This window comes from Euprymna scolopes, chromosome 27, assembly GCF_053919585.1.
Source record: "Euprymna scolopes isolate OS-2025 chromosome 27, ASM5391958v1, whole genome shotgun sequence".
NCBI lineage: Eukaryota > Metazoa > Mollusca > Cephalopoda > Sepiida > Sepiolidae > Euprymna > Euprymna scolopes.
This window is the reverse complement of record NC_136508.1, coordinates 89,445,373-89,472,492: the sequence shown is the minus strand read 5'-3', so window position 1 is coordinate 89,472,492 and position 27,120 is coordinate 89,445,373. Positions and strand designations below refer to the sequence as shown.

The following is a 27,120-nucleotide window of genomic DNA, read 5'->3' as shown; positions in this document are numbered from 1 at the left end:
CTCAGGACTGCTCCATAATAAACAAAGTATCTGACAACATAGACACGGCACTGTCCCTCGACACTAGCGCACAAATACATGTATTTGGTGACTTTAATGTCCACCACAAAACCTGGCTTGGATTCTCTACTCACACAGATGCAGCGGGCAGCACAACCCATAGCTTCGCTATATCTCACTCCCTATCACAAATTGTTACGTTTCCAACCCGTTTCCCTGACCAGGAAGAACAACACGCATCACTTCTAGATCTGTTTTTGACCACAATTCCCGATGACTGCATAACGAAGGCCCACAGCCCACTTGGGAACGCTGATCATGCAGTGATAATGGTTGAAATCGCCCTAAACGCTAGACCCAAAACTGAAGAGCCAGTGCTCAAAACAACGAGATATTATAATAAGGCTGACTGGGAAGCCATCAGGGAACTAATTAGAGATGCTCCATGGAAAAATATTTTCTCTCTCCCTGCTGAACAATGTGCAAACGAGACCACTGACTGGTTCAAAACTGCAATCGAAGCGCATGTTCCCATGCGGAAATTTTATAGTAAGCCCCACTCTCCCCAATGGTTTACGTCGACTTGTGCAACTGCCATTGCTCAAAAGCAGCATGCATACCGTAGGTTTAACCGACATCAGTCTAGTTCAAACAGACTGAAGTATATAGAAGCTAGAAATAACGTTAAGAAAGAAATAGTGACAGCTAAGAGAGAATTTACGGAAACCACTAAAAAGCGCATCGAAGCACAAAAACTAGGAACTCGAGACTTCTGGAAAATCTACAACAGTGTAGTAAATAATGGGCAATCAACAATTCCCCCACTAACCAACAATCACGAGGTTGTCTCCTCAGCAACTGACAAGGCTAACGAAATGTTGCATCCCTCTGCCTTTTCTACAAGTATTTTAGTGGTGAATGCTCTAACGAACTGCAATCACTTGTGCCCCCACGACGTGAGCACCCTCGACAAACCCGACAGGCTGCTAAATCCCACCCCCACACTGTAGAGATCCCTAGATGTAAAAGATCTTTTTACTCCAATAGTTTCTTCCCCAGAACTGCTAGACTCTGGAATTCCATTCCAGGTCCCTGCTTCCCCAACAGTACTGACGTGCAGAAGTTCAAGTGTAACGTGAACCGACACCTTGCTGCTCAAATCCCTACATAGTACCCCAGTAGTGTTGCCCCTGATAGTAGCCCCCTACACCAAAGTGGCAATTTGCCTTGTTTGGGGTGAAAATCTAATAAAAAAAAAAATAAATAAATAATGAAAGAGAAGGCTGAATAAAAATCTCAAATATGGAATAAAGCAAATTGGTGTTAAAACAATTTCAAATCTAGTGTCTAACAGAAATTTAAGTGAGGAATAAAGAATTCATTTTTAAAAAGGATTCGTTCGATTTGCATGTTTAACAATCGAAACTGGTATTTTTCAACCGAAGTGTGAGAGAACAACCAACAAATGGGGGATGCATCTAAAAACTGAAATTACCAAAGTCGTCTTTATGTTCCATTTGTCAAACCACGTTCATCATCCACACTGAAAGTATCAACATTTCCAATTTGCAAAATCGTTAAAGATTTTTAACTGTTTTATTAACTGATGGAGTACTTTGCTCTGATGTCGCAATACATCTGGATTATTTTTTCTTCGGATAACAGCTTATTCTATCATGATTCCATCATTTATTTGTGAATTGATCTATCATACAATTATAATAAAAAATTATTTTAGACTTAACTGAACAAACAATTTAAATTGTACAACCCACCAATTTATGGATTTTTTTAACAGAATTATAGATTATTGGAAAAAAGTACTTAACGTGACAAAAATGTAAATCATGTCAACAGTTTTCATGTCATATATATATGTCATGTTATAATATATATATATGTCATGTTATAATATATATATATGTCATGTTATAATATATATATATGTCATGTTATAATATATATATATGTCATGTTATAATATATATATATGTCATGTTATAATATATATATATGTGTCATGTTATAATATATATATATGTCATGTTATTATATATATATATATATGTCATGTTACAATATATATATATGTCATGTTATAATATATATATATGTGTCATGTTATAATATATATATATGTCATGTTATAATATATATATATGTCATGTTATAATATATATATATGTGTCATGTTATAATATATATATATGTCATGTTATAATATATATATATATATGTCATGTTACAATATATATATATGTCATGTTATAATATATATATATGTGTCATGTTATAATATATATATATATCATGTTATAATATATATATATGTAATGTTATAATATATATATATGTGTCATGTTATAATATATATATATGTCATGTTATAATATATATATATGTGTCATGTTATAATATATATATATGTCATGTTATAATATATATGTGTCATGTTATAATATATATATATATGTCATGTTATAATATATATATATGTCATGTTATAATATATATATATATATATGTCATGTTATAATATATATATATATATGTCATGTTATAATATATATATGTCATGTTATAATATATATATATGTCATGTTATAATATATATATATATATGTCATGTTATAATATATATATATATTTCATGTTATAATATATATATATATGTCATGTTATAATATATATATATATGTCATGTTATAATATATATATATGTCATGTTATAATATATATATATATGTCATGTTATAATATATATATATATGTCATGTTATAATATATATATATATGTCATGTTATAATATATATATATATATGTCATGTTATAATATATATATGTCATGTTATAATATATATATATGTCATGTTATAATATATATATATATGTCATGTTATAATATATATATATATGTCATGTTATAATATATATATATATGTCATGTTATAATATATATATATATGTCATGTTATAATATATATATATATGTCATGTTATAATATATATATATATGTCATGTTATAATATATATATATATATATCATGTTATAATATATATATATGTCATGTTATAATATATATATATGTCATGTTATAATATATATATATATGTCATGTTATAATATATATATATATGTCATGTTATAATATATATATATGTCATGTTATAATATATATATATGTCATGTTACAATATATATATGTCATGTTATAACATATATATATGTCATGTTATAATATATATATATGTCATGTTATAATATATATATATGTCATGTTATAATATATATATGTCATGTTATAATATATATATATGTCATGTTATAATATATATATGTCATGTTATAATATATATATATGTCATGTTATAACATATATATATATGTCATGTTATAACATATATATGTCATGTTATAACATATATATATATGTCATGTTATATATATATGTCATGTTATAATATATATATGTCATGTTATAATATATATATGTCATGTTATAATATATATATATGTCATGTTATAATACATATATATGTCATGTTATAATATATATATGTTATGTTATAATATATATATGTCATGTTATAATATACATATGTCATGTTATAACATATATATATATGTCATGTTATATATATATATGTCATGTTATAATATATATATATGTCATGTTATAATATATATATATATGTCATGTTATATATATGTCATGTCATGTTATATATATATATATGTCATGTTATATATATGTCATGTTATAATATATATATATGTCATGTTATAATATATATATATGTCATGTTATATATATGTCATGTTATAATATATATATATGTCATGTTATAATATATATATATGTCATGTTATAATATATATATATGTCATGTTATAATATATATATGTGTCATGTTATAATATATATATGTGTCATGTTATAATATATATATGTGTCATGTTATAATATATATATGTGTCATGTTATAATATATATATATGTCATGTTATAATATATATATATGTCATGTTATAATATATATGTATGTCATGTTATAATATATATATGTCATGTTATAATATATATATATGTAATGTTATATATATATGTCATGTTATAACATATATATATGTCATGTTATAATATATATATATGTCATGTTATAATATATATATATATGTCATGTTATAATATATATATATATGTCATGTTATAATATATATATATATATGTCATGTTATAATATATATATATATGTCATGTTATAAAATATATATATGTCATGTTATAAAATATGTATATATGTCATGTTATAATATATATATATATATATGTCATGTTATAATATAGATATATGTCATGTTATAATATATATATATATATATGTTATGTTATAAAATATATGGTGCCGGGAAAACTCGTCCCGGGAAAACTCGTCTCCGGAAAACTCGTCTCGGGAAAACTCGTCTCCGGAAAACTCGTCTCCGGAAAACTCGTCTCCGGAAAATTCGTCCCCTTTCGCTAGGTAGGAAAACTGGTCCCTTATTGAATAAATATCGATTGAAAACACATTTTATGATCGTTCTTGAAGGAGATATTGTTTTTTAAAATAAACTATAGCCCCCCCAATAATATTTTAAAAAAAATATTTTTACTTGTTTAATGTTTTTTTTGTATTTTTAATAAAAGCGTTTATTATGTTCATAAACGAGACCGCATATTTTTTTTTATATCAATATAAAAAGAATTTACTTATATACTGTTGTTTATAAAAGGGTAAAATCGATTTTTCTACCTCGCCGACTATGTTGTTTATTTAATTTATTTGGAATCGTTTATTTGGTAAAGAAAAAAAAAACAAAAAAAAACAAAACATGTCGAGTGTTACGGGAGAACGAGAAATAATGCCCGGTATATCACATCTTAGGGGGTCTTGATAATCGCTAACAAATAGAAAATTAAAGAAATTACTGAGGGAGATTTGGTTATAAAAAGAAAATAATAAATTTTAATATTTTTTAAAATATAATTTAGAGAGAGAGGGGGGGATAAAACCTATATCTCCCTTCGAAAAGCAACCAACAAAAAATGATAAACGATGGCAGAGTTTTCAATAAAATTGATTAATAAATTTATTTAGTGATTAGTTTTTCTCTTAATGATTGATTTTAGAATTTTGAAGTAAAAATTAAAAAAATTAAAAATGAGTTAATGCACATGGCATCTCTCGCGCCAAAAAAAATATTTCGCTTTTAATTTATTAATTTTTGCAAAATTTGACAGGACGACAATAAATGTTGATAATTGATAAAATCATAATTTTAAATAACGCATGAGTGCATTTGGTATGACAGAAAACAAAAACATAAAAACAAAAAACTATCATAATTAAAAAAACCAAAACAAAAAAGTAACGAAGAATCGAATCGCTCCCTGTTTTTTAATTTTTGAGTTTTGTTTTTTTTATTGTTTTTATGACTCCAAAAACATTGTTAAAATAAGAACAAAAAAAAATTTGTAATTAACTTTGTATGAACATACTAAACGCTTTAAAATAAGTTAAACCATTAAGAACTTAGCCAGTTAGGTAGAAAACGGACACTTAGAAAATCGATTTTATTTTTTAAAAAAAACAAAAAAACATTAAACAAGTAAAAATATTTTTTAAAAAATATTATGGGGGAGGGCTATAGTTTATTTTAAAAAACAATATCTCCTTCAAGAACGATCATAAAATGTGTTTTCAATCGATATTTATTCAATAAGGGACCAGTTTTCCTACCTAGCGAAAGGGGACGAGTTTTCCGGAGACGAGTTTTCCGGAGACGAGTTTTCCCGGGACGAGTTTTCCTAAATTCAAAATATATATATATGTCATGTTATAAAATATATATATGTCATGTTATAAAATATATATGTCATGTTATAAGAGGTGGTGCAGCTGTTAGAGATGCACTGACATTCGACCCTAAAACCCATCTGATATGAAAAATAAGATAAACACAAATTTAGGTGCTATCATGATTTAAGGCGGCAGTTTTATAAGATGTTTTTTTGGGCGGGGCAGTGACATTTTTATCTTGTGCACATTATCAGGTGTGAAGAAAATGAAAAGAGAATTATGACAACGGCGGCAAGGGAAAAGAAATAGAATGCTGATTGCTAAGAAGAGTTCCGAATCCGAGACTTTTTTCTTCTGCTTTCATTGCTTTGAGAATAAGCGAATATTTTGTTGTTAAAGAAACACTATTTCGACGTTGTTTGCTCTCAAACGAATTTATGTGACTAAAATAGGGATTCATTTCTAGAGAAAAACTATAGACAATCTTTGAAGCTATTTCAGCCGTTTAATAATGGTAAAGATACGAATCAAAAGATATGTGGTTGCGTGGCTGAAGAAACTGAGATTGGTAGCGAGACTTCAGTTGATAGTATGATGAGCCTGCTACCATTGTATTTGGAGGGAGATGTGTTGGCTCTCTACTTGAAGATGGATGAACGTTGATGCAATTGAAGTGAGCTAGACATTTAAAAAATGTTTTTTCGAATTTGCTAGGATTTCAAAAATTGTCATGGTCATAAAAGGAATATATTAAAATATGATTCGGTTGAATGTTAAATAGGCATATGAAAGTCAAAGTGAAAATTCGTCATACAGCAGAGAATTTTTAATATGTATTCAAAAGCCAGACTGTGAAAATTCACTATGCTATAGAGAAGTTTAAATATACACATGCAAGTCGAACTTTTTGAAATTTCGTCGTTCTATAGAGAATTTGGAATAATAATTTGAGTACCGGACTTTGAAATTGTCAGCGTCATAAAATGAATATATCAAAATTTGAATGTTAAATGCACATTCGAATGTTGAAGTGGAAATTTATCATGATGTGGAGAATTTTAAATATTAAAAATTTCAAATGCCAGAACTTGTGAAAATTCGCTATGGAGAAGTTTAAATACGCATTCAAAAGTGAAAATTTGTATGGACATTTTTTAATATGCACATGCAAGTCGAACTTTGGGAAAATTTGTTATTTTATAGAGAATTTTTGAATAACAATTTGAGAATTGGAAAAAGACTAAATTACAATTCGAATCTGACTTTTGAGCCGTGTCGTTAAGTTAGAAAAATGATTTAAGTTACAATTCTTGCTGAACTTTTTCCTTTTTTTCTTTGCTTTTATTTTTAAAATAAATGTAGTATCGGCCAGCTGCATCTGGAGGTGTATTGGGAACCAATTGAATCTGGTAGTGCATCATTGGTCAGTAGCATCTGGCAGTCTATCATGGGCCAGCTGCATCTGGTGGTGTATCATGGGCCAGTTGCGTCTGGCCAGTGTATCAGGAGCCAATTGTGTCTGGCAGTGTATCATTGGTCAGTTGCATCTGGCAGTGTATCATGGGCCAGCTGTGTCTGGTAGTGTAGTGTGGGCCAGTTGTAGTCAGAGAGGTTAATATACAACGAAACGATGAAATGGAGCCTGATAATTTTCACAGAGCACAAGTGAAAGTACATGCTCCTGAAGAAGCCCCACTTCTGCAAAGGAGTACTCTACAAAAATGACCGCCACTGAAATGTCACTCATGTGATCATGAGATCAGGGAGTGGTATGGAGAACCACAGCATTAAGCACTTATGGTTAGCATGTGCCGTCTGTCGAGAAGCACTAGCGTTCAAACCCGAACACCATCTGATATGAAAAATAAGAAGATAAATGTAAATTTAGGCACTATTGTGGTTTGAGGCGGCAGTATAAAAAGATGTTTGCTTTTTTTGTCCGGGAGTAGTAACATTTTTATTTCATGCATGTGAGGTTGCTGTCAATTACAACAGAACCAGAATTACGAGGTCAGCGTGAGGGAGAAGAAATAGAATGCTGACTGATAAGAAATATTCCGAATCTGCCCTTTATTTTTTGTTTTCATTGCTTTTAAAAGAAGTCAACATTTTGTCATGAAAGAAGCACTAACACAATTTAGACATCGTTCGCTCTCAATTCGAACAAATTTACATGACTAAAATAGGGATTACTTTCCGGAGAAAAACTATGGACAATCTTTTAGTTTAAGTGCTACAATATTAAAAATATAAATGACTGAAGAATACTCAATAAACACTAATAAAAAAAATGCTTGTCCTTAGTTGTTAATTATAAGTCAATTTAATAGTCACTTTATATGAGATGTAAACACATCTTTATCTCATTATTAGACCGAGAGCAGTAAATTTATAAATTTTTATTCTCAACGAAATTAATCAATGAAAAATAAAATAAAAACCTGACAAAATTTCAGGTGAGACAAAACACATAAACTTGTTCTTTTTCTTTCAGTGAAATGTGCAGCTTATTTCATGTGAAATATGTTTTTGGTATTTTTTTTTTTTGCATCAAACGGATCTTTATTTCTTCTACAGTGAGTGTAGACTTTCTTGCTTCTCATTATATTATTTAAGTTTGAGAAAACAAAATTCCAATATTATTATTTACTGACAAAATCACAAAAAATCTGATAAAGACATAGCTCATGTGGGTAGAAATTCTTTTTTTGGATTTAAATCCAAAAATACTGAATGTTTTAAGTCCTTAATTACCAGAAAAATTATTTGGAAAAAAAAAAAAAGTTTAATATTTATTTAGCTATCCAAATACTAATGTGATTTACACAAATTTATGCCATGCCACTTGAAAATCACAGCAATACAGATAAAAAAATGCCCCTTACCTTCTGGTTTCAGAATGTGCTCATAGATCATTTTTCGTGCCAATAAATATTTAGGTGTAACATCCCCGGATTCTGTTAGTAATGCATCATAATCTGTAATAGAAAGAAAACAATGGATCCATTAAGATGCATGCACATTTATTGATAAAAATGTTATTTCAAACTCATGTGTGACAGACCTACAAACCGATAAGAAATATAGCCTCTGTAATAATATGGCTTGTATCCATTCCTTTAACTATTTTCTGGTTTGACCTTGATCTGGCTCATAAAATTCAATGTCAAAAAGCACACAGAAGAATTGATGATAATGAAAACTTAATCCATTTTATTTATCAATGGTTTCATTTTTCTTTACTAATAGTTGCTTTTTCTATTCAGTTTTTCTTTTCTAAAACACTCCGTTTTTTTTTTTTTTATTACATTTTCACCCCAAACAAGGCACATTGCCACTAAGGTGTAGGGGGCTACTATCAGGGTCAGCAACTACTGGGGCACAATGTAGGGATTTGGGCAGCAAGATGTTGGTTCACGTTGCACTTGAACTTCTGCATGTCAGTACAGTTAGGGAAGCAGGATCCTTGAATGAAATTCCAGAGTCTAGCGGTTCTGGGGAAGAAACTACTGAAGTAGAAAGATCTTTTACATCTAGGGATCTCTACTGCGTGGGGGTGGGATTAAGCTGCCTGCCGGGTTTGTCGAGGGTGTCTGCATCGTGGGGGTACAAGTGTCTGCAGTTCGTCAGAGCATTAACCATTAAAATGGTTGTAGAACAAGCAGAGGGATGCAACTTTTCGTCGATGGGACAGAAGCTGAAGCTTAGATGCCAGTCCAGGGCCTATCAGATTGGCGACTCTTTTTTGAACAATGACTAGGAGCGAGAGACTAGTAGTAATCTTGTATCAACATGCATGTAAATAAGACTTGTATCAACATGTATGTTAATCAGACTTGTATCAACATGCATGTAAATAAGACTTGTATCAACATGCATGTTAATAAGACTTGTATCAAAATGCATGTTAACAGGACTTGTATCAACATGCATGTTAATAAGACTTGTATCAACAGGCATGTTAATAAGACTTGTATCAACATGCATGTTAATAAGACTTGTATCAACATGCATGTTAATAAGACTTGTATCAACATGCATGTTAATAAGACTTGTATCAACATGCATGTTAATAAGACTTGTATCAACATGCATGTTAATAAGACTTGTATCAACATGCATGTTAATAAGACTTGTGTCAACATGTATGTAACTAAGACTTGTATCAACATGCATGTTAATAAGACTTGTATCAACATGCATGTTAATAAGACTTGTATCAACATGTATGTTAATAAGACTTGTATCAACATGCATGTTAATAAGACTTGTATCAACGTGCATGTTAATAAGACTTGTATCAACATGCATGTTAATAAGACTTGTATCAACATGCATGTTAATAAGACTTGTGTCAACATGCATGTAAATAAGACTTGTATCAACATGCATGTAAATAAGACTTGTATCAACATGCATGTAAATAAGACTTGTATCAACATGCATGTAAATAAGACTTGTATCAACATGCATGTAAATAAGACTTGTATCAACATGCATGTAAATAAGACTTATATCAACATGCATGTAAATAAGACTTATATCAACATGCATGTAAATAAGACTTGTATCAACATGCATGTAAATAAGACTTGTATCAACATGCATGTAAATAAGACTTGTATCAACATGTATGTTAATAAGACTTGTATCAACATGTATGTAAATAAGACTTGTATCAACATGCATGTAAATAAGACTTATATCAACATGCATGTTAATAAGACTTGTATCAACATGCATGTAAATAAGACTTATATCAACATGCATGTAAATAAGACTTGTATCAACATGCATGTAAATAAGACTTGTATCAACATGCATGTAAATAAGACTTGTATCAACATGTATGTAAATAAGACTTGTATCAACATGCATGTAAATAAGACTTATATCAACATGCATGTAAATAAGACTTATATCAACATGCATGTAAATAAGACTTGTATCAACATGCATGTAAATAAGACTTGTATCAACATGTATGTAAATAAGACTTGTATCAACATGTATGTAAATAAGACTTGTATCAACATGCATGTAAATAAGACTTGTATCAACCTGCATGTAAATAAGACTTGTATCAACATGCATGTTAATAAGACTTGCATCAACATGCATGTAAATAAGACTTGTATCAACATGCATGTAAATAAGACTTGTATCAACATGCATGTAAATAAGACTTGTATCAACATGCATGTAAATAAGACTTGTATCAACATGTATGTAAATAAGACTTGTATCAACATGCATGTTAATAAGACTTGTGTCAACATGTATGTTAATAAGACTTGTATCAACATGCATGTTAATAAGACTTGTATCAACATGCATGTTAATAAGACTTGTATCAATCAACATTCCATAACAAATGTCACATTTATCGTTTATTAGAATAGAAATTATTTTGAATTATTTTAAACTTTTTAATTTTTTTTATGATTATTTCAAATATTACATTTTTTAAATTAGTGAAGCATTGAAAATTAGATTTACCAAAGTGAATCCTTACTAAAGTGACTTCTTAACTTACCATAACTTGTGGTATCAGGTTTGTAATTCTCCTTGTCAGCATTTGCTCCAGCCATGAATCCAAAATTGGTGCCACCCATGAACATGTAGAAATTGAAAGAAGCATTTTGCTGAAGTATTTGCTGAAAGTTTTTCTGAAACCCTGCAAAAGAATATCACATTCATTAATCGTTGCTGAGATAATATTCTAGAAAATCAGTAAATATGGAAAAAGATCAACATTACGTTGAAAGGTGGCCACCTCTGATTGCCATGCATTACAACATCACTTCAAAGTATACAGCTAATTTATTAGTTTAGTTCAATCAATTGCAATTGACCGTCTTAATTTAGCACCCATCCAGTGGTGTAGCATCAGTTTTTGCCGCCCCGCCTCCCGCTAGCATATAATTACCTGTTTTGCCGCCCCGCCTCCCGCTGGCATATAATTACCTGTTTTGCCGCCCCGCCTCCCGCTGGCATATAGTTACCTGTTTTGCCGCCCAGCCTCCCGCTGGCATATAATTACCTGTTTTGCCGCCCAACCTCCCGCCGCTGGCATATAGTTACCTGTTTTGCCGCCCCGCCTCCCGCTAGCATATAATTACCTGTTTTGCCGCCCCGCCTCCCGCTAGCATATAATTACCTGTTTTGCCGCCCCGCCTCCCGCTAGCATATAATTACCTGTTTTGCCGCCCAGCCTCCCGCTGGCATATAGTTACCTGTTTTGCCGCCCAGCCTCCCGCTGGCATATACTTACCTGTTTTGCCCCGCCTCCCGCTAGCATATAATTACCTGTTTTGCCGCCCAGCCTCCCGCTGGCATATACTTACCTGTTTTGCCCCGCCTCCCGCTAGCATATAATTACCTGTTTTGCCGCCCAGCCTCCCGCTGGCATATAATTACCTGTTTCCCCCCCCCCCCCGGCATATCATTACATGATTACCTGTTTTGCCGCTTCTTCTACTGCTGGCATATAAGAACCTTTGAAAACTTTCAAAATTCCAAAAAGCCCTAAAAATATTGTTCATTAAATTAATATTTACACAATTCCCTTCATTTAATGTTTACACAATTCGCCTTTTTTTAAATTTTAATTTAACAATTTCTTTTCAATAATTTGAATAATGATAAGTATATAAACATTAATCTGAAAGGAATTATGTAAACGTTAATATGAAACAAAAGAAACCAAATATTTTTTTTCAAAATAAAAACGTATAATTCAAATTATTAAAAAATGTTAAATTAAATTAATTGGCTACACAAACAAATATGATAATAAATTTAAATGAGAACATTTGAACACCTGAAAATGTTATGAAATGATAAAATCATTTTTATTTACTTTTTTATTGTTGTTATTTCCTTATTTTTATAAAAAATATGGCTGTATGAAGGAGAGGATAGTCCGATGTAATTTTCTTTTCTTTTTCTTCATAATGTTATTATTAAGAGGTCGAGCCTCCCGAAGAGAAAAAACGTCTTATGTCCGTGCTTTTTGAAATCCGTGTGTATAATCGCTCAGTTTAAGCATGAAATTTAAGAAATCTGTTGTTCTGAATAATGTTTCAATCCTTTATAAAAATAGTTTTAAAAATTTTTAATGAATGTATTTAGGAATTGAAAATAAGGCTATAAATTTATTTTTGTGAAAGAACTATCGCAAGGCATTAAGTTGGTTGAAAATTTACAAACATATTTTCACGCTTTTTTTCAGCAAAGTTATCAATAACTCTATTAAAATTCACTTTATGGACAATTCCCTCTCCCTATGGACAAGTTGTTTGGCTCATTTTTGATCGAAAGTAGTTTTTTGTGAGTTTTGGTTTTGAGAAAGAGCGTTTACAGCAAGCAACGCTAGTAGCTCGAGTAAAGAAAATGCGAAGCAAGATCACAATATTAGGGACGGAATCCCCAAGGTGGTATCTCTGTATAAAGTTCAAGAGGTTCATTGATTTTGTCTTTTCCTGAAGCTTTCACAAATACTGTAATCTCTTCCTTTCAGCAAAGAATTTATCTTTTTCTATATCTTCATCAACTTCACCAAGCTGACAATCATAATTATCATCAAGCAGCACCCCACCATATTTTTTTTAAATGGGTGTGGACCTTAAATGCCAAGTAATGAGAAGTTCTCCATTCGATCGACATCACTAATTTCTTTATTATTATCATTTTGATCATCATTATCATGATTATCTTTTATGTTGAGATAGTATTCTATATAATTTATAATTTGATATTTGTTTGAATATATACTTAATGTTCTAGTTTTAATATATTTTCTTTAACCTGTTTTATCATGATATTATTTTCATATTAAATGAAAACTGTGTGCCTTGTTTATTTTTTGTGTGCTGCATGTGTAGATATGCTGTGGAATGAGGAGGTACATGTTTGTTAGTGCTCTTTGATTCTGCATGTTTTTTTTTGTTTTTATTTTACACAGTGATCACCACTTATCAAGGCCCGGAAGCCACTCAGGGATAAGGGTTATTGCAAGTACATTACGTTAGTGTGGAGATTTGATGAAGTGTTTACTTAAGGGGGCGGTTCATTAGGAATTTGTTAACGTTGGACTTGAAGACATCCAAGTTGTAGTCCGGTGGGAAGCAGGCAGACGGAACAGAGTTCCACAGGCGTGCAGTTCTAAGAAAGAAGCCTTGTTCATGGAATCCGCATTTTGATTTAGGCACAGATATAGAGTGGGGGAAATTTTTCACAGTGGATTCAGCTAGATTGGTGTTTTTCGTGAAAGATTGGCGAGGGGGGACCAGGGATTGGAGTTCAGACGAGCACCTGCCATGGAAGTAACGATAAAACAAGGATAGGCTCGCAACGTCTCTTCTGTGGGAGAGCGGTTGCAGGGTAGAGAAAAGGGCATCCCTCACTAAGCCACGAAGTCTATTTTGTACTCTGTCAAGGCAGGATAGGCTGTTTTTAGCAGCTCCTGCCCAGATATGGCAACAGTATTCCATCCTTGGACATACTTGGCTTTTATATAGATAGAGAATTGCAGCAGTAGTGAGATATCTTCTGGAGCGGTAGAAGGATCCCACCATCTTTCCAGCGACCTTGGCAACAGACTTGATGTACGTGTTCCATTTCAGATCAGGAGTAAAGGTCAAACCCAGAAGCTTGTCAAAACACGGGGCCTCACCCAGACGAGAGCCATCCATCACAATTGATGCCAGATGGGAATCAGAGCGTTGATGATGTAAGGATAGGAGTTTGGTTTTGGATGCATTAAAGGTAACCAGCCACATCTTCCCCCACTGAACCACGCGCTCGAGATCAGAGGAGAGAGAATCAGAGAGAACTTTGTCATTTACAGCCTTTGATGTGTTGCCGTAGATGGTCGTGTCATCAGCATAGATGTCAACGGATGATTTAAGTATATGTTTAGGGAGGTCATTGATGTAGATCAGGAAGAGAGTTGGGCCCAGGATTGACCCCTGAGGGACTCCAGCATTTATATTGCAGGCCTCCGATTTTTGTCCATCTACCACTACTCTTATGAGCCTATCAGAGAGAAATGATTTAATGATTGAGAAAACATTTCCAGTTATACCGTAGCTGGAAATCTTGTGAAGTAGACCCTTATGCCATACCATGTCGAAGGCCTTTGATATGTCAAGAGCAATTGCCCTAGAAAGGAAGCCCTTGTCAAGAGATTCACTAATCCTGTAGGATATAACCGTCAGCACATCTGCGGTAGATCTTGAAGAGCGGAAACCATATTGTGTGTCACTAAGAAGGTTATTCCTGCTGAAGTGGTTGACTATTTCTCTAATATGGATTCCAGCAACTTACTCATAACACACAGGAGACTTATTGGTCTGTACTGAGAGGGAGATGACTTATCACCTGAACTCTTAAATACAAGGCAAACTGATGAGGTCTTCCAGGGAGTCAGAAAGCACTTCTCCTTAAGGCAGCACTTAAATAGTTTTGTAAGTATGGGAGCAAGTTCTGGTTGAAGCTTTTTTAACACTATAATTGGGATGCCATCAGGGCCAGTTGCTTTACTGGAATCAAGGTTCTTGATTAGCTTGGCGACCTCATGCACGGATATTTGTAGTATTTGTCTGAACCAATTTTGTCATTCTTTTGATAATGTCCTTTCTACAATATGCTTATTAGACAATCACCATCAATTAAACTCAGTTTTTAAGTTGAAATTTTGAAATATTAGGTTGGTGCAAAAATAATGTTGTTTTTTGGCATTCAACTTCAAAAGATCATAACTCCTTTCATAATAAACTTTATTAATCGAAATAAGAACTACTAGAATCGATACAGTTTTGCCAATGAGAAACAAGTTTGTTTATCCCATTAGTATAGAAATCCAGAGTTCTCGAAGTGATGAAGTCACTGAAGGCTGATTCAGCATCATCTTGGCTTTGGAAGCATTTTTCACAGAGGGAGTTATCGAGATGCTTGAAAAAGTGATAATCGGTGGACGAAAGGTCTGGTGAATATGGCGGATGAGGCAGAGTTTTGTAGCCCAATCTGTTCAGCTTCTGCAGCATCAGTTGAGCGACATGTGGGTGAGCGTTGTCATGGAGGAGAATAGGTCCCTTCATATTGAGCAATCTTGGGCAAATATGTTGGAGTTTCTGATGCATTTCGTCAATTTGTCAGCAGTATTTCTCCATCATAATCGTTTCACTAGGATTCAAGAAGACCACCAAACAGTCAGCATAACCTTTTTTCGGTGCAATTTCGGCTTCGGGAAGTGTTGTGAAGCTTCTCCAGCATCCAACCACTGTGCCAAAGGTTGTCATAGAGGATCCACTTCTCATCACACGTCACAATTCGCATATGATGAGAAGTGGATCCTCTATGACAAGAGTTATGGGTCGTTTTTGTTGTTCAGAAAGAACATGGAAGACACCTCAAAATGATATTTTTATTATCGTTCAATTTATGTGGCACCCATTTATCCAACTTTTGTGATTTCCTTATTTGCTTTAAATACGACTGTTTAGTGGTCGACCTCAAGTTCAGCAGTAACTTCTTGTGTGGTTTTGCGAAGATTGGCTTCAATTAACACTTTCATCAACCATTGTCGGTCAGCCATGACTGTCTTCATCTTCGAGGCTCTCATCAATATTGCAACATTTCTTGAACCACCATTGTGCCACATGTTTGTTAGTGGTTCCTGATATCATGAGATGTCTTGGCAGCTTTTCAGCTTAGTTTGAACTTGAACAAGAAAACGTGCAGATTTGAATTTTGTCCATGCTGTCAAAATACCTGCAAACAAATGAATAAATAGACTGAAAACGGTAATGAATAACATGATTCAATAGAGCAAAGAACGTGCTTCCAAATAATATATAACATGGCTATATATATCAATGAATTAATTTAGAAATCATATATAAAAACAATATTAATTTTACTAGAAATCATATATAAAAACAATATTACTTTCTCACATATCTTAATATGTGAAAAAGTAATATTGTTTTTGTACCAGCCTAAAAGACATCACATGAAATTAAATACATTTAGCAATTTTTTTAGTAGAATTCATGTATTTCACACCTGGTCGGGATCGAAACATTAGATAGTATGTAAAATCGAATTTGGAACCGCTTTAATTCATTTTTAAAAAAAGAAACATTGGCTGAGATTATTGATCATATTTATCAAACATGATTATCATATAAGTGAGATTAGAATTAAAATATGTTTTGTTATGTTTTATTTAGAAGGAAAATAGAGTTTAATATTAAAAAATGAAATAGAGCAATAATAAAATTATCCTCTGGAATACGAAAATATAAACAGACAAATTCATCTAAGCAAGAAGACAAGATGTGATAATCAAGAAAAACCTGTCAACTTATCATTCATTGACCCAGTAGGTCATAGTGTGGAGATTAGAAAAGCAGAAAAACTAAATATATGCTAGAGAGCTGAATGGAATATGGAACATGACGAAAGTTACCGGAAATCCATAGCAAGCACTAGAAACAGTTCCCAAAACTTGGAAAACAGATGCAGAGAAAATATTGTCAAAGGTTTCAGAATTCATTTTTTAAAAATGGCCTTATATTAATTTAAAATGAAAAGCTTAGGATAAAATACATTTTGTTTGTTAGAATGATTGTTTTCATGTTATCATTTCATTGGTTTATTTGAGTCACGTGATGTCAACAAATACGGGCAGATAATAATTAAATTTAGGTGATATTTGTAGGGGGAAAAGAAGTTTAAGTGAAATTAAATCTCTCTGCCCCCAAACAAAATAATAAAAAGAAAGGAATAAAACAAAATGACTTCTCGTTTAAAATGCACCGCATTTATTTTTTAACAAAAACAAGATGAATAAGCAAAGGTCCGATCAATAAAAGTTCTTGAGAAATCTAGCCCAGGGGTTTGACGTATATTGGGATCCCGGATGGAAATCCCGTGTGTCAGGGGTTAGGAATTTCAAGGGGAAATTTTCCTCCCAAACGCACGTTGTAAGATAAAACAAGATATGCAGTGTGGCGGTTTTAGTGATATCACAACCAAATGGCACTTCCCAAGGTTCGAACCAGCATTATCGTCATGAAACACCCCAATGGCATTCACGGTTAATAATTAGAATAAGGCAATAAGAACGACGATGACACAATCGAGTATGAACATACTAGAAATACATTTATTTACATGAGAGTAATACAAAAAAAAAAAAAGACAAAACAACAATAATGCAAATGGGGCTGCAGACAACATTATGGGAAGGGGGGGGGGGCGATAATAAAGTTTATTTATGGAGACGTATTATCTCTTTCCCACCTTTTTTTTTTTTGAACAAATAGAAAATCGAGTCACAGTTATTGTTCGGAATCAGACAGTAATATGTTTCTTCTTTCTTTGCACATTGACAAAAAGTCAATTTATATATAACAAGAATGACATTTGAGCATAAGGACATGGGTTGGAGATAATGAAAATTGGAGGATACTTAACTCTCTTAGTGGTTATCCATTCCTGACAAGCGTGCATCTTTCATTCATCACCGTTTTTTTTTTTTCAATATTATTCTTGACGTGTGAATTTCAGTATATATTTCTCCATTGGAAGGATATTCATCTTCAAGAATAACATTCAGCCAAGGTAGATCCAAGCTTTTAGTTGATTTTCCTTTTCGGTCCGATGGCGATCCACTGATCTGGGTTGAGTGGGCTATATTTCAGTCACCTATGCATCTTTCTACGCTGGTTTCAACCCCATTTTCTCAGGAGTGCTGATTTTACCAAGTGTTCTTGTTGCTGTCCGCAGCTCAACTGAATTTGCCTAGGAATCTCCTTAGACTCCTGATGTTTCTTGGGGTTGAATAATTCTCTATTTCTTGTACTTTGGCCTTCACTAGGGTGATTTTCCCATAACCCACTACATGCCCTAGAACTGGAAGAACTCTGTTTTAGCTAAGTTTATTGTGAAGTTAGCTGCTCTTAACCTCTGAAGTACTCTTCTGATCGTTTCGATGTGTTCTGGCCACATGTCGTTGTATATGACTATATCGTCGACATATGTATCTACATTTGCAATCCCAGAAAGGCAAGCATTCATTATCCTCACAAATGTCGCTTGGGAATTTCTCATTTCAAATGGTATCACGTGATACTGGTATGCTTCCTCTGGGATTACAATATTTGCTTTGCCTTTTCAGTTTAGGGCACTGCCCAATATCCCTTCAGAAGGTCACATTTTGTGACATACTTGGCCGGCCTATTTTGTCTATGCAATCGTCCATTCGAGGCAGAGGGTATGCATCTGCTTTAGTCACTACATTTAATTTGCTGTAATCCATGCAGAATCTCACCATTCCATCAGGTTTATCAACCAGTACACACGGCAATGCCCATTCACTTTGGCTCGACTCTATTATCTCATGCTTTAGCATGTAATCTATTTCTGTTTTCATTATTTCTAATTTCTTTGGGCTTAAGCGATATGGGTGTTGTCTAATTGTGTAACCCCTCACTCAAGAGAAGGTGGCTAGGACTTCTGTTTATCTGAATTCTCGGCTTGTGTCGTCTAGTCTTCCCTGAGGTTGTTACATGAAATCTGGTATGCTGAAAGCGAATATCGAAGCAGCAGGCAGGAAGAAAGACAAACTCATGTAGTCTAATCTACAGAAGCTTAATTTTCACAACTTATGTACAATTGTTTTTACAAATATTCTTTCAAAGTCTCAAATCTCTTCACAGACAGCGACAGGTGGTTGGATGAGGAAGGTGGAGGGAACGGCGGTTCTATACGATCTGTTCTCCCTGAATTCAACAAGCAATCTGCTTAATTTTAGAGCATATCGGCCCAATGTGGATAGGTGGAAGTCTCTCCAGCCAATCAAATCACGCTAAACCCCAACGATCTGAGACCCAATTCAATACCAAATCCCATAACCTTGAAGTCATCAGTCATCACTCAGCCAGTACAATATGTTCTTCCAACACCCTCACATTTCCTGTTGTTGAGTTTTTCCCAAATAACAAAATATCTCAGGTTTTTCCAATCAAAAAGCAAATATATCAATTTTGACATTGAATTAAAATATGTCTACATTTATCCACCCTAAATTCTCGAGGCATCTGCCGTTACCCGGGATCGGTCAAAAAGCTATCTCAGCGTAGTTCTAAAGCTCCTCAAGGGGGAATTACGTCACAATTGGCTTGGTTTCCCTTAGATTTAAGTCGTGCATTACTGTTTTTGTGCATGTCGGTGCATCGGTAAACAGGTTGTTATATTCCATTAATATTTCTTGTAACCTCTGCCCTTCTTCTAGTGATAAATGTGCAAGTTTAAACCCCAAGTTTCCTAGTATCTCGGAATTCTTCAACTTGATAGGCAGGTCTTTCTCTGTGTGAAGGTTTCCTTCCGGATACCCTTCATCTGTAACTTTGTTGTGGCCTAACGCTGCCATTACTGCTTTTTCTCCTGCTCTCCTGGAATATTTTTTCATCATGTTGATGTGACATATTTGTGATTTGTTTCTACGCTAGATATTCGGTAGTTTAGGGGACTTATTTTCTCAGAGATCGAGTATGGTCCTTGATATTTTGCTTTAAATGGTTGACCATTTATGGGTAGGAGGATTAACTTCCCTTTTCTTGAATTCTCTACTTATTGCCTTTCTGTCCTATGTGGCTTTCATAACTCTCTGGCTATTCTCTAAATGAGTCCTAGCTAATTCTGTGTTTCAGCTAAGGTTTGTCGAACCTTAGTGACATAATCCATCATATTGTTTGGCATGGGTTCATTACTGACCCATTGCTCTTTGATCATTTTTAACGGTCCTCGCACTTGGTGACTGTGGGGGTCGCCTGGCCTTTTTTTTGGGAACTGACTTCCTCCACAAATAATAAAAATGAAAATAAGAAATCTTATGTGCAACACAAATGGAGGTTTATTTCCGGAATAGAAATAACAAACAATAACAAGCAAAACATAGTTCTCAATATTTCAGAGTTCTTTTTTTCGAGTTCATATGAAAGATGGAGAGTCTTTTTTTTTGTGTTCTTTGAATGTTCAAATATGTAACAGAGACAATATTAATGTTCGTCTGTTAAAAGAGAGTATTAATGCGCGGAGCAGTGGAAATGAAATAATTGATGTTTGCACGCATGGCAAGTCATAATGAGAAAGCGTTGAATGAGTCGGAAGAGTTTAAAGAGACGAAAGAATGCTCGAAAGGCTAAGAGACTAAAGAGATAGATTTTGTGTTTGTGCATGTTTATATATGATTTGATCGGCTCCAAACGAGCTCTAGAAAATCAGTTTTAAAATATGTCCTAGGAGGAATTCCATTGGACGGAAGACATCACATGGGGTGCTTTCAACTACGTCCGCACCTTTGGTATATAAAGGTCACGCCGGAATTTGCGTGGGTGTCATTTTTCATTTTTTTAACGCGCCGAAACAATCAATTGCACTGCGCGCCTAAATTGTATTTAACGATTTTAAATTTGAATATTAAACTGTGCCAACTGGCACATGACCGAAGACTAATTCAAATGGGCTGAATCCTAGTGATTTCTGGACTGCTTCTTGAGCAGCAAAGAGCACAAACTGAATCCCCTGATCCCACTCGGTATCGTGCTCCACACAGTAGCCTCTTTACATGATTTTCAGAGTGGCGTGGAAGTGCTCCAGTGCTCCCTGTGACTGAGGGTGATAAGCGCTGGACGTTATATGGGTGATTCCCAACAGCTCTGTGACCTGCTTAAACAGTCTCAATGCAAAGTTGGGCCCTTGGTCAGTCTGTATAATTCTAGCTAGCCCCATTTTGGTGAAGAAATTTATTAGGACGTCTGTCACTTTCTTTGGTGAGATGTTGCGTAATGGGATTGCTTTGGGAAATATGGTGGACGCACACATTATAGTTAATAAGAACTTGAGCCTGTCTTGGTTTTGGGTGATGGTCCCACGCAGTTCACAGTTACTCTACTTAATGGTTCCTCCACTGCTGATATAGGTTGGAGTTGGGCCACGGGAATATTTTGGTTAGTTTTGGCACATCCTACAGGTTCTACAGAACCTCTTTATATCTCCCACGATTCCTGGCCAGTAAAAGTGTCTGGTAAGCTTTTCTAGGGTCTTGTTGACTCCTAGGTGGCCCGCTAACGGTATCTCATGTGCCACTTTCATAATATCCTCCTGATATATGTTAGGCACCATTACTTGTTCTCACATAGTCTTTTCTATCCCTTCTGTTGTCCTGGGAGCATTCCATTTCCTCATTAGCACTCTGTTATTGAGGACGTACTGGCTTTTTGAGTTACGAGAATACTCTTCTCAACTTGACAGAACAAGGGTTTTAGATCACCATTGTTCTGTTGCTCCTTGATTAGCACTCACCGTGGCACGGATGAACCAGGTTGGGGTGCTACCACAGGTCTCAGGTGTTTTCCATCTAATGATCTGTCATCTCCGTTTTCCTTCTTTGTCGCTTTACTCCTCGTGGTTACCCCTAAGGGTGTTTTATTTTGGTATTTAGCGATATCATTTCCCAATATCATGGCTACGCCAATAATTGGTAAGTCATAGATTACCCCTATTGTGGCCTTTCCTGAGTACCAGTCTGATACTAGGTGAACCTTAAATAACGAGGCTGGTTTGTTTCCTATGCCCTTTAACCTAATCGATCTGCCTACAGCTTTCACTGCTTCTACGGCATCTGTTTTCTTTTCACTAGGGATTGGGATGCACCCATATCCCTGAGAATGTTGATGGGTTCCCCTCGATATTATGTTGGGCGATATATCCCCTTGATATGAATGGTTTATATGTCTTATCTACTCCTTAGGATATCGCCCCTTGTGGTTTGCATGGGATATTCAGATTCATCTCAGTGTATCGTTTTGCCTGGCATTTCACAGCTACATGACCCGGCTTTCCACAGTTGCAGCATACTATGGGTCTCGCTTCCCATCCCAGTACTGGTCGGTTGGTTGTATTCAGAGGGTTACTGATGGGTGTCCGTGGATTGTCATTATTTGTACAACACTCCCTGGTCTGTGAATGCATAAGTCCCTGGGGTTTTGCTCTGCTTCTCTTATGAGTCAATATGTACTCGTCAGCTGACGTGGATATATCAAGCGACGTTTCAGCCTTTTAATCAGCTAGGTGCATCCGCATGTCATCCATACAGGGTATACAGTTTTGAAATTCCTCAATCAACATGAGTTGTTTCAACCTGTTGAAGTTAGCCTCTACGTTCTTGGCATTGCACCACCAATCAAAATAATTCTCTTTTAATTTAGCAATCTCTACGTATGTTTGTCCCTCGCTTTTTCTTAAGTTCCTAAACTTCTGTTGGTAAGCTTGTGGGACGAGCTCGTACCCTTTTAATAGGGCCGCTTTCACTATCTCATAATTGGTGCAGTCTTCTGCTGGAAGTGCTGCATACATCTTTTGGGCCTTACCGCTCAATGCTGTCTGCAAAAGCATTGCCCAGCATTCTCTCAGCCAGTTCATGTTTAGGGCGGTCCTCTTAAAATGTGCAAAGTAATCATCGACTTCTTTCTCCACAAATTTCGGGACTAGGCGTTAATATCAAATCTGTTTCTGTGCACATGGCAAAAAGTCAATTTATATATAACAAAAATGACATTTGAGCATAAGGACATGTGAGCGGGTTGGAGAGAATGAAAATTGGAGGATACTTAACTCTCTTAGTTGTTATCCATTCCTGACAAGCATGCGTCTGTAATGTGAATGTCCTTTCTTTCCTTCGTCACCATCTTTTTTTTTTTTCAATATTATTCTTGACATGTCATTTTCAGTATACAGTTCTCCATTGGATGGATATTCATCTCCAAGAATAACATTTGGCCAAGGTAGATCCAAGCTTTGAGTTGATTTCCCTTTTCGGTCCGATGGCGATCTGCTGATCTGGGTTGAGTGGGCTATATGTCAGTCACCTATGCGTCTTTCTACACTGATGTTCAACCCCATTTTCTCAGGAGTGCTTATTTTACCAAGTGTTCTCGTTGCTGTCCGCAGCTCAAATGAATTTCCCACTCAAGTTTTTTTCTCCACGTGTTCCCTTCTGAGATGAGTGTGGGTTGGGGTTTCTGTCTGGCTTATATCTGTTCATGTTTTCTATCTTCTCGAAAGGCTATGGGGATGAAGTAGGGGATCTTGTCTTGGTGACTTCCTTTGCGTTGGTGGAATGGAGAGAGGTTGGGGAATGGGGCGTCTGCTTGACTAATACATACATTTATTATGACATAAAGAGAAGGGGTGTATAGTCTTTTCTTATAACAATGGTTTTGATAACTTTGAAAGCAACGATGAGATAAAAACGAGAGGCATGTTTTTGTGTCACGTCGGAGCGAGAAGAGAAGGTGAAAGAAGAGAAAAAAGAGGGAAGAAAGAATGTTTGATGCGTTTTTATACATTTTGGACCGGCTCCAAAACAAAATTGCTACTGCTAATATTTTGGTTTTTGGAAAAGCGTTAAAAAGACAATCTTCTCAATTTTCTCATTGGTCGCTTTTGTCATGTGGTACTGTCTTCAACTACGTCTGCCAGAAATATGTCCATCTTACTTGTGTTATTGTGAGAAAAGTGTGTGGGCGTATTTGAAATTATGTCATTGCTGGGAGAACTTATTTTTGTGCAAATGCACGAGGAAAATTGAAATGAATAAACACTCATTTATTTGTGTGCGAGTGTGTGTGTGTGTGTGAGTGAGTGAGTGAGTGACTGCACATATTCTTTAGATTAAATTTTGGTATTGAAAAGACAGTAGCATATTTTTCATCTTCTTGGATACGTTCAATTATTATTTTCCTTTTAGATGAAATTCTGGGGTTGAGCAATCAACAACTTATTTTTTCATCTCTATGAATACAGTTTTCTTATCTTATGAAAATTGTGTTCACGTGAATTATTTAATTATTCTCATTTATAATAACTCGACATAAGAATGTCAAGAAGAAATTCAAATATACGTGATTTTGACATACTTTCAAACTATAGAAAAGTAGAGACGAAAAATCTCTTATATATTATATATATTTAAATCATTTTGGGGGCTTTAAACAATTTTTTCTTAAATCCGAGGATTAAAAAAAAAATGTTGATAGAGAGTCGATGTTATAGTTTGAAAAATTAAAGACACTTAATTTATTGTATTTATTTTTTGGAGAGATCCAAGACTTAGAAAAGAATTTGCGAAAAAGTCATTATTTCCAGTAATAACTATTTTATTTAATGAAAAAAATTGTGAAATCGTCATTATTTAACGAAAGTTATATTTGAAGAAAGCAAATCCAAATGTATGCTATATTTATATAATATCACAAAATATTTATATAATATATATATAAAATATATATTTTATGTATTTATATAATATATATTTATATACTATATATTTTTTATATATTTATATAATATATATTCATATATATATTTTTATATATTTATACAATATATATTCATATATATATATTTTTTTTTTATATATTTATACAATATACATTCATATATATATATATATATTTTTATATATTTATATAATATATATTTATATATATTTTTTTATGTATTTATATAATACTAGCTGTACCCGGCCACGCGTTGCTGTGGCTCAGTTTGTTAAAATGGAACACATGTGAAAGTAAAGAAAAGTTTTATTCTTTTTTTCAAGAGAATGTACAAATTATTTATTTTTTTTTAAAAGAAGAAATGTTAAGAAAATAAAAAGAAAATGTTAAGAAAATAAAAAGAAAAATACTTCCATCATTAATTATGCAAAAAAAAAAAAAAAAAAAATGTTGATTTAGTGTTTGAATATTATGCTTATAAATTACGATAAAACTTGCTGAGTATGCGCTGTTTTACGGTTGTTGCAAAAATGGAACGGAAACTTAAATTTTGCTTCGTTTTAATCTTTCTTAATTTTCTAATTGTGCCTCCCCCAAACAAATATAATCAAAACAGTAACATTCAACAATTGCACTTTATGTATATAAAACACAAAATATTTATTAAAAAAAAAAAATTAAAAAAAAAAGTTAATAACGAAAGGGAAATAATTCCATTTTTAAACGAAAAAGTCAGTTTGGTATATCTTTTTGTTATTTTTTACATAAGTCCAGCTGACCATTCACATTGGAAATGTCGACATTTATAGGTTGTCGGGTACGTTTACAACGAATAAACACTCTAATCTAGTAAATGTATCAGAATTTTTGTAGGAATTTTTTACACCCCTATCATGAAACTGCGAATAAAATATAAAAATCTCGTAATTTCTCTTTTAAAAGTGGGTTGTTTACTTTCTTTATGGATTATACTTCCAAAATAAATTATTAAAGTTGTTTTAAAAGTAATAGAAATATTTTTTTTATTTTTTAAAACACAGTAATGAATTTTACGAACTCAATATTTTTCAATTTTTAAACTTTAAAAATCTATCAAAATTTTTCTATTGATTCTATTTTTACGATATTTTCAGGGTCAATGTGAAATTTTATGCTCTTTCCAATAAACCGAATATAATATTTTAGACAAACGTTTTTTTTTTTAATTCACGCCCCCCCCCTCATTTTCAAGTGTCTAGTAAAAAGTAAATAATTAATTTACTTACCAAAGTCTTATATATCACAAATTGAAGAGAAAAGGTCAATAAGTAATATATTCAAATTTAAAACAAAAAAAGTAGTGTTTTTTAGAAATTTACCTGTAAAGTCCGAAGTTAAAACCTTTTTTTTTTTTAAAAAAACATGTCGTTTGTTTTTTTCTTTTGTTTTTTTTATGAAACCTTGGTCCTTGCTCCTTTAATTGAAAAAAAATTAGGGCTTGAGTTAGATTTTTCGAGGAGTTATAAGCTTCGAAAGACGGGGTGGAATTATTCACTATTTTTCACGAAATTTCTGAAAAACCTACCAATCTAGCCATGTTAAGAATGGCTTTCGGAATAGACACCCCTAACCTTGCCAGAATACCCGAAAAGCTATAAAAGTTGACGCGTCGAATGTGAATGATGAGTTGCATGTAATGTAAAAATGTACCGAATTTAAAAGGGAACGAAATTCAAATTTCCATTCTATTTTTACAACCGTAAAGCAGAGCATTCTATGCAAATTTTACCTAACTTACTGTATTAATGCTATTTTTTTTAAGCAAAAAAAAAAAAAAAAAAAATTTAGGTTTGGCTATAAATTCCTAAACTCATTTCACCCTAAATAATTTAGGTGACTGAAATAGGAATCTAATTGAATCTTTAATTTCCTGAATAGTATGC

At 33.3% G+C, this 27,120-nt stretch overlaps 1 protein-coding gene across 4 annotated transcripts in view; it reads right to left on the bottom strand.

Moving 5' to 3' along the window:
- The window catches only part of LOC145248972 (beta-galactosidase-1-like protein 2), a 1,883,914-nt gene that overhangs the window by 1,116,230 nt on the left and 740,564 nt on the right, over window positions 1-27,120 (bottom strand). For all 4 annotated transcript variants that reach the window (XM_080110785.1, XM_080110782.1, XM_080110784.1 and 1 more), the window contains 2 exons: window positions 11,380-11,520; window positions 8,729-8,821 (listed from right to left, as the gene is read on the bottom strand). In XM_080110785.1, the coding sequence (XP_079966911.1) occupies window positions 8,729-8,821; window positions 11,380-11,520 (234 nt within the window). The remainder of the gene's footprint in view (window positions 1-8,728; window positions 8,822-11,379; window positions 11,521-27,120) is intronic.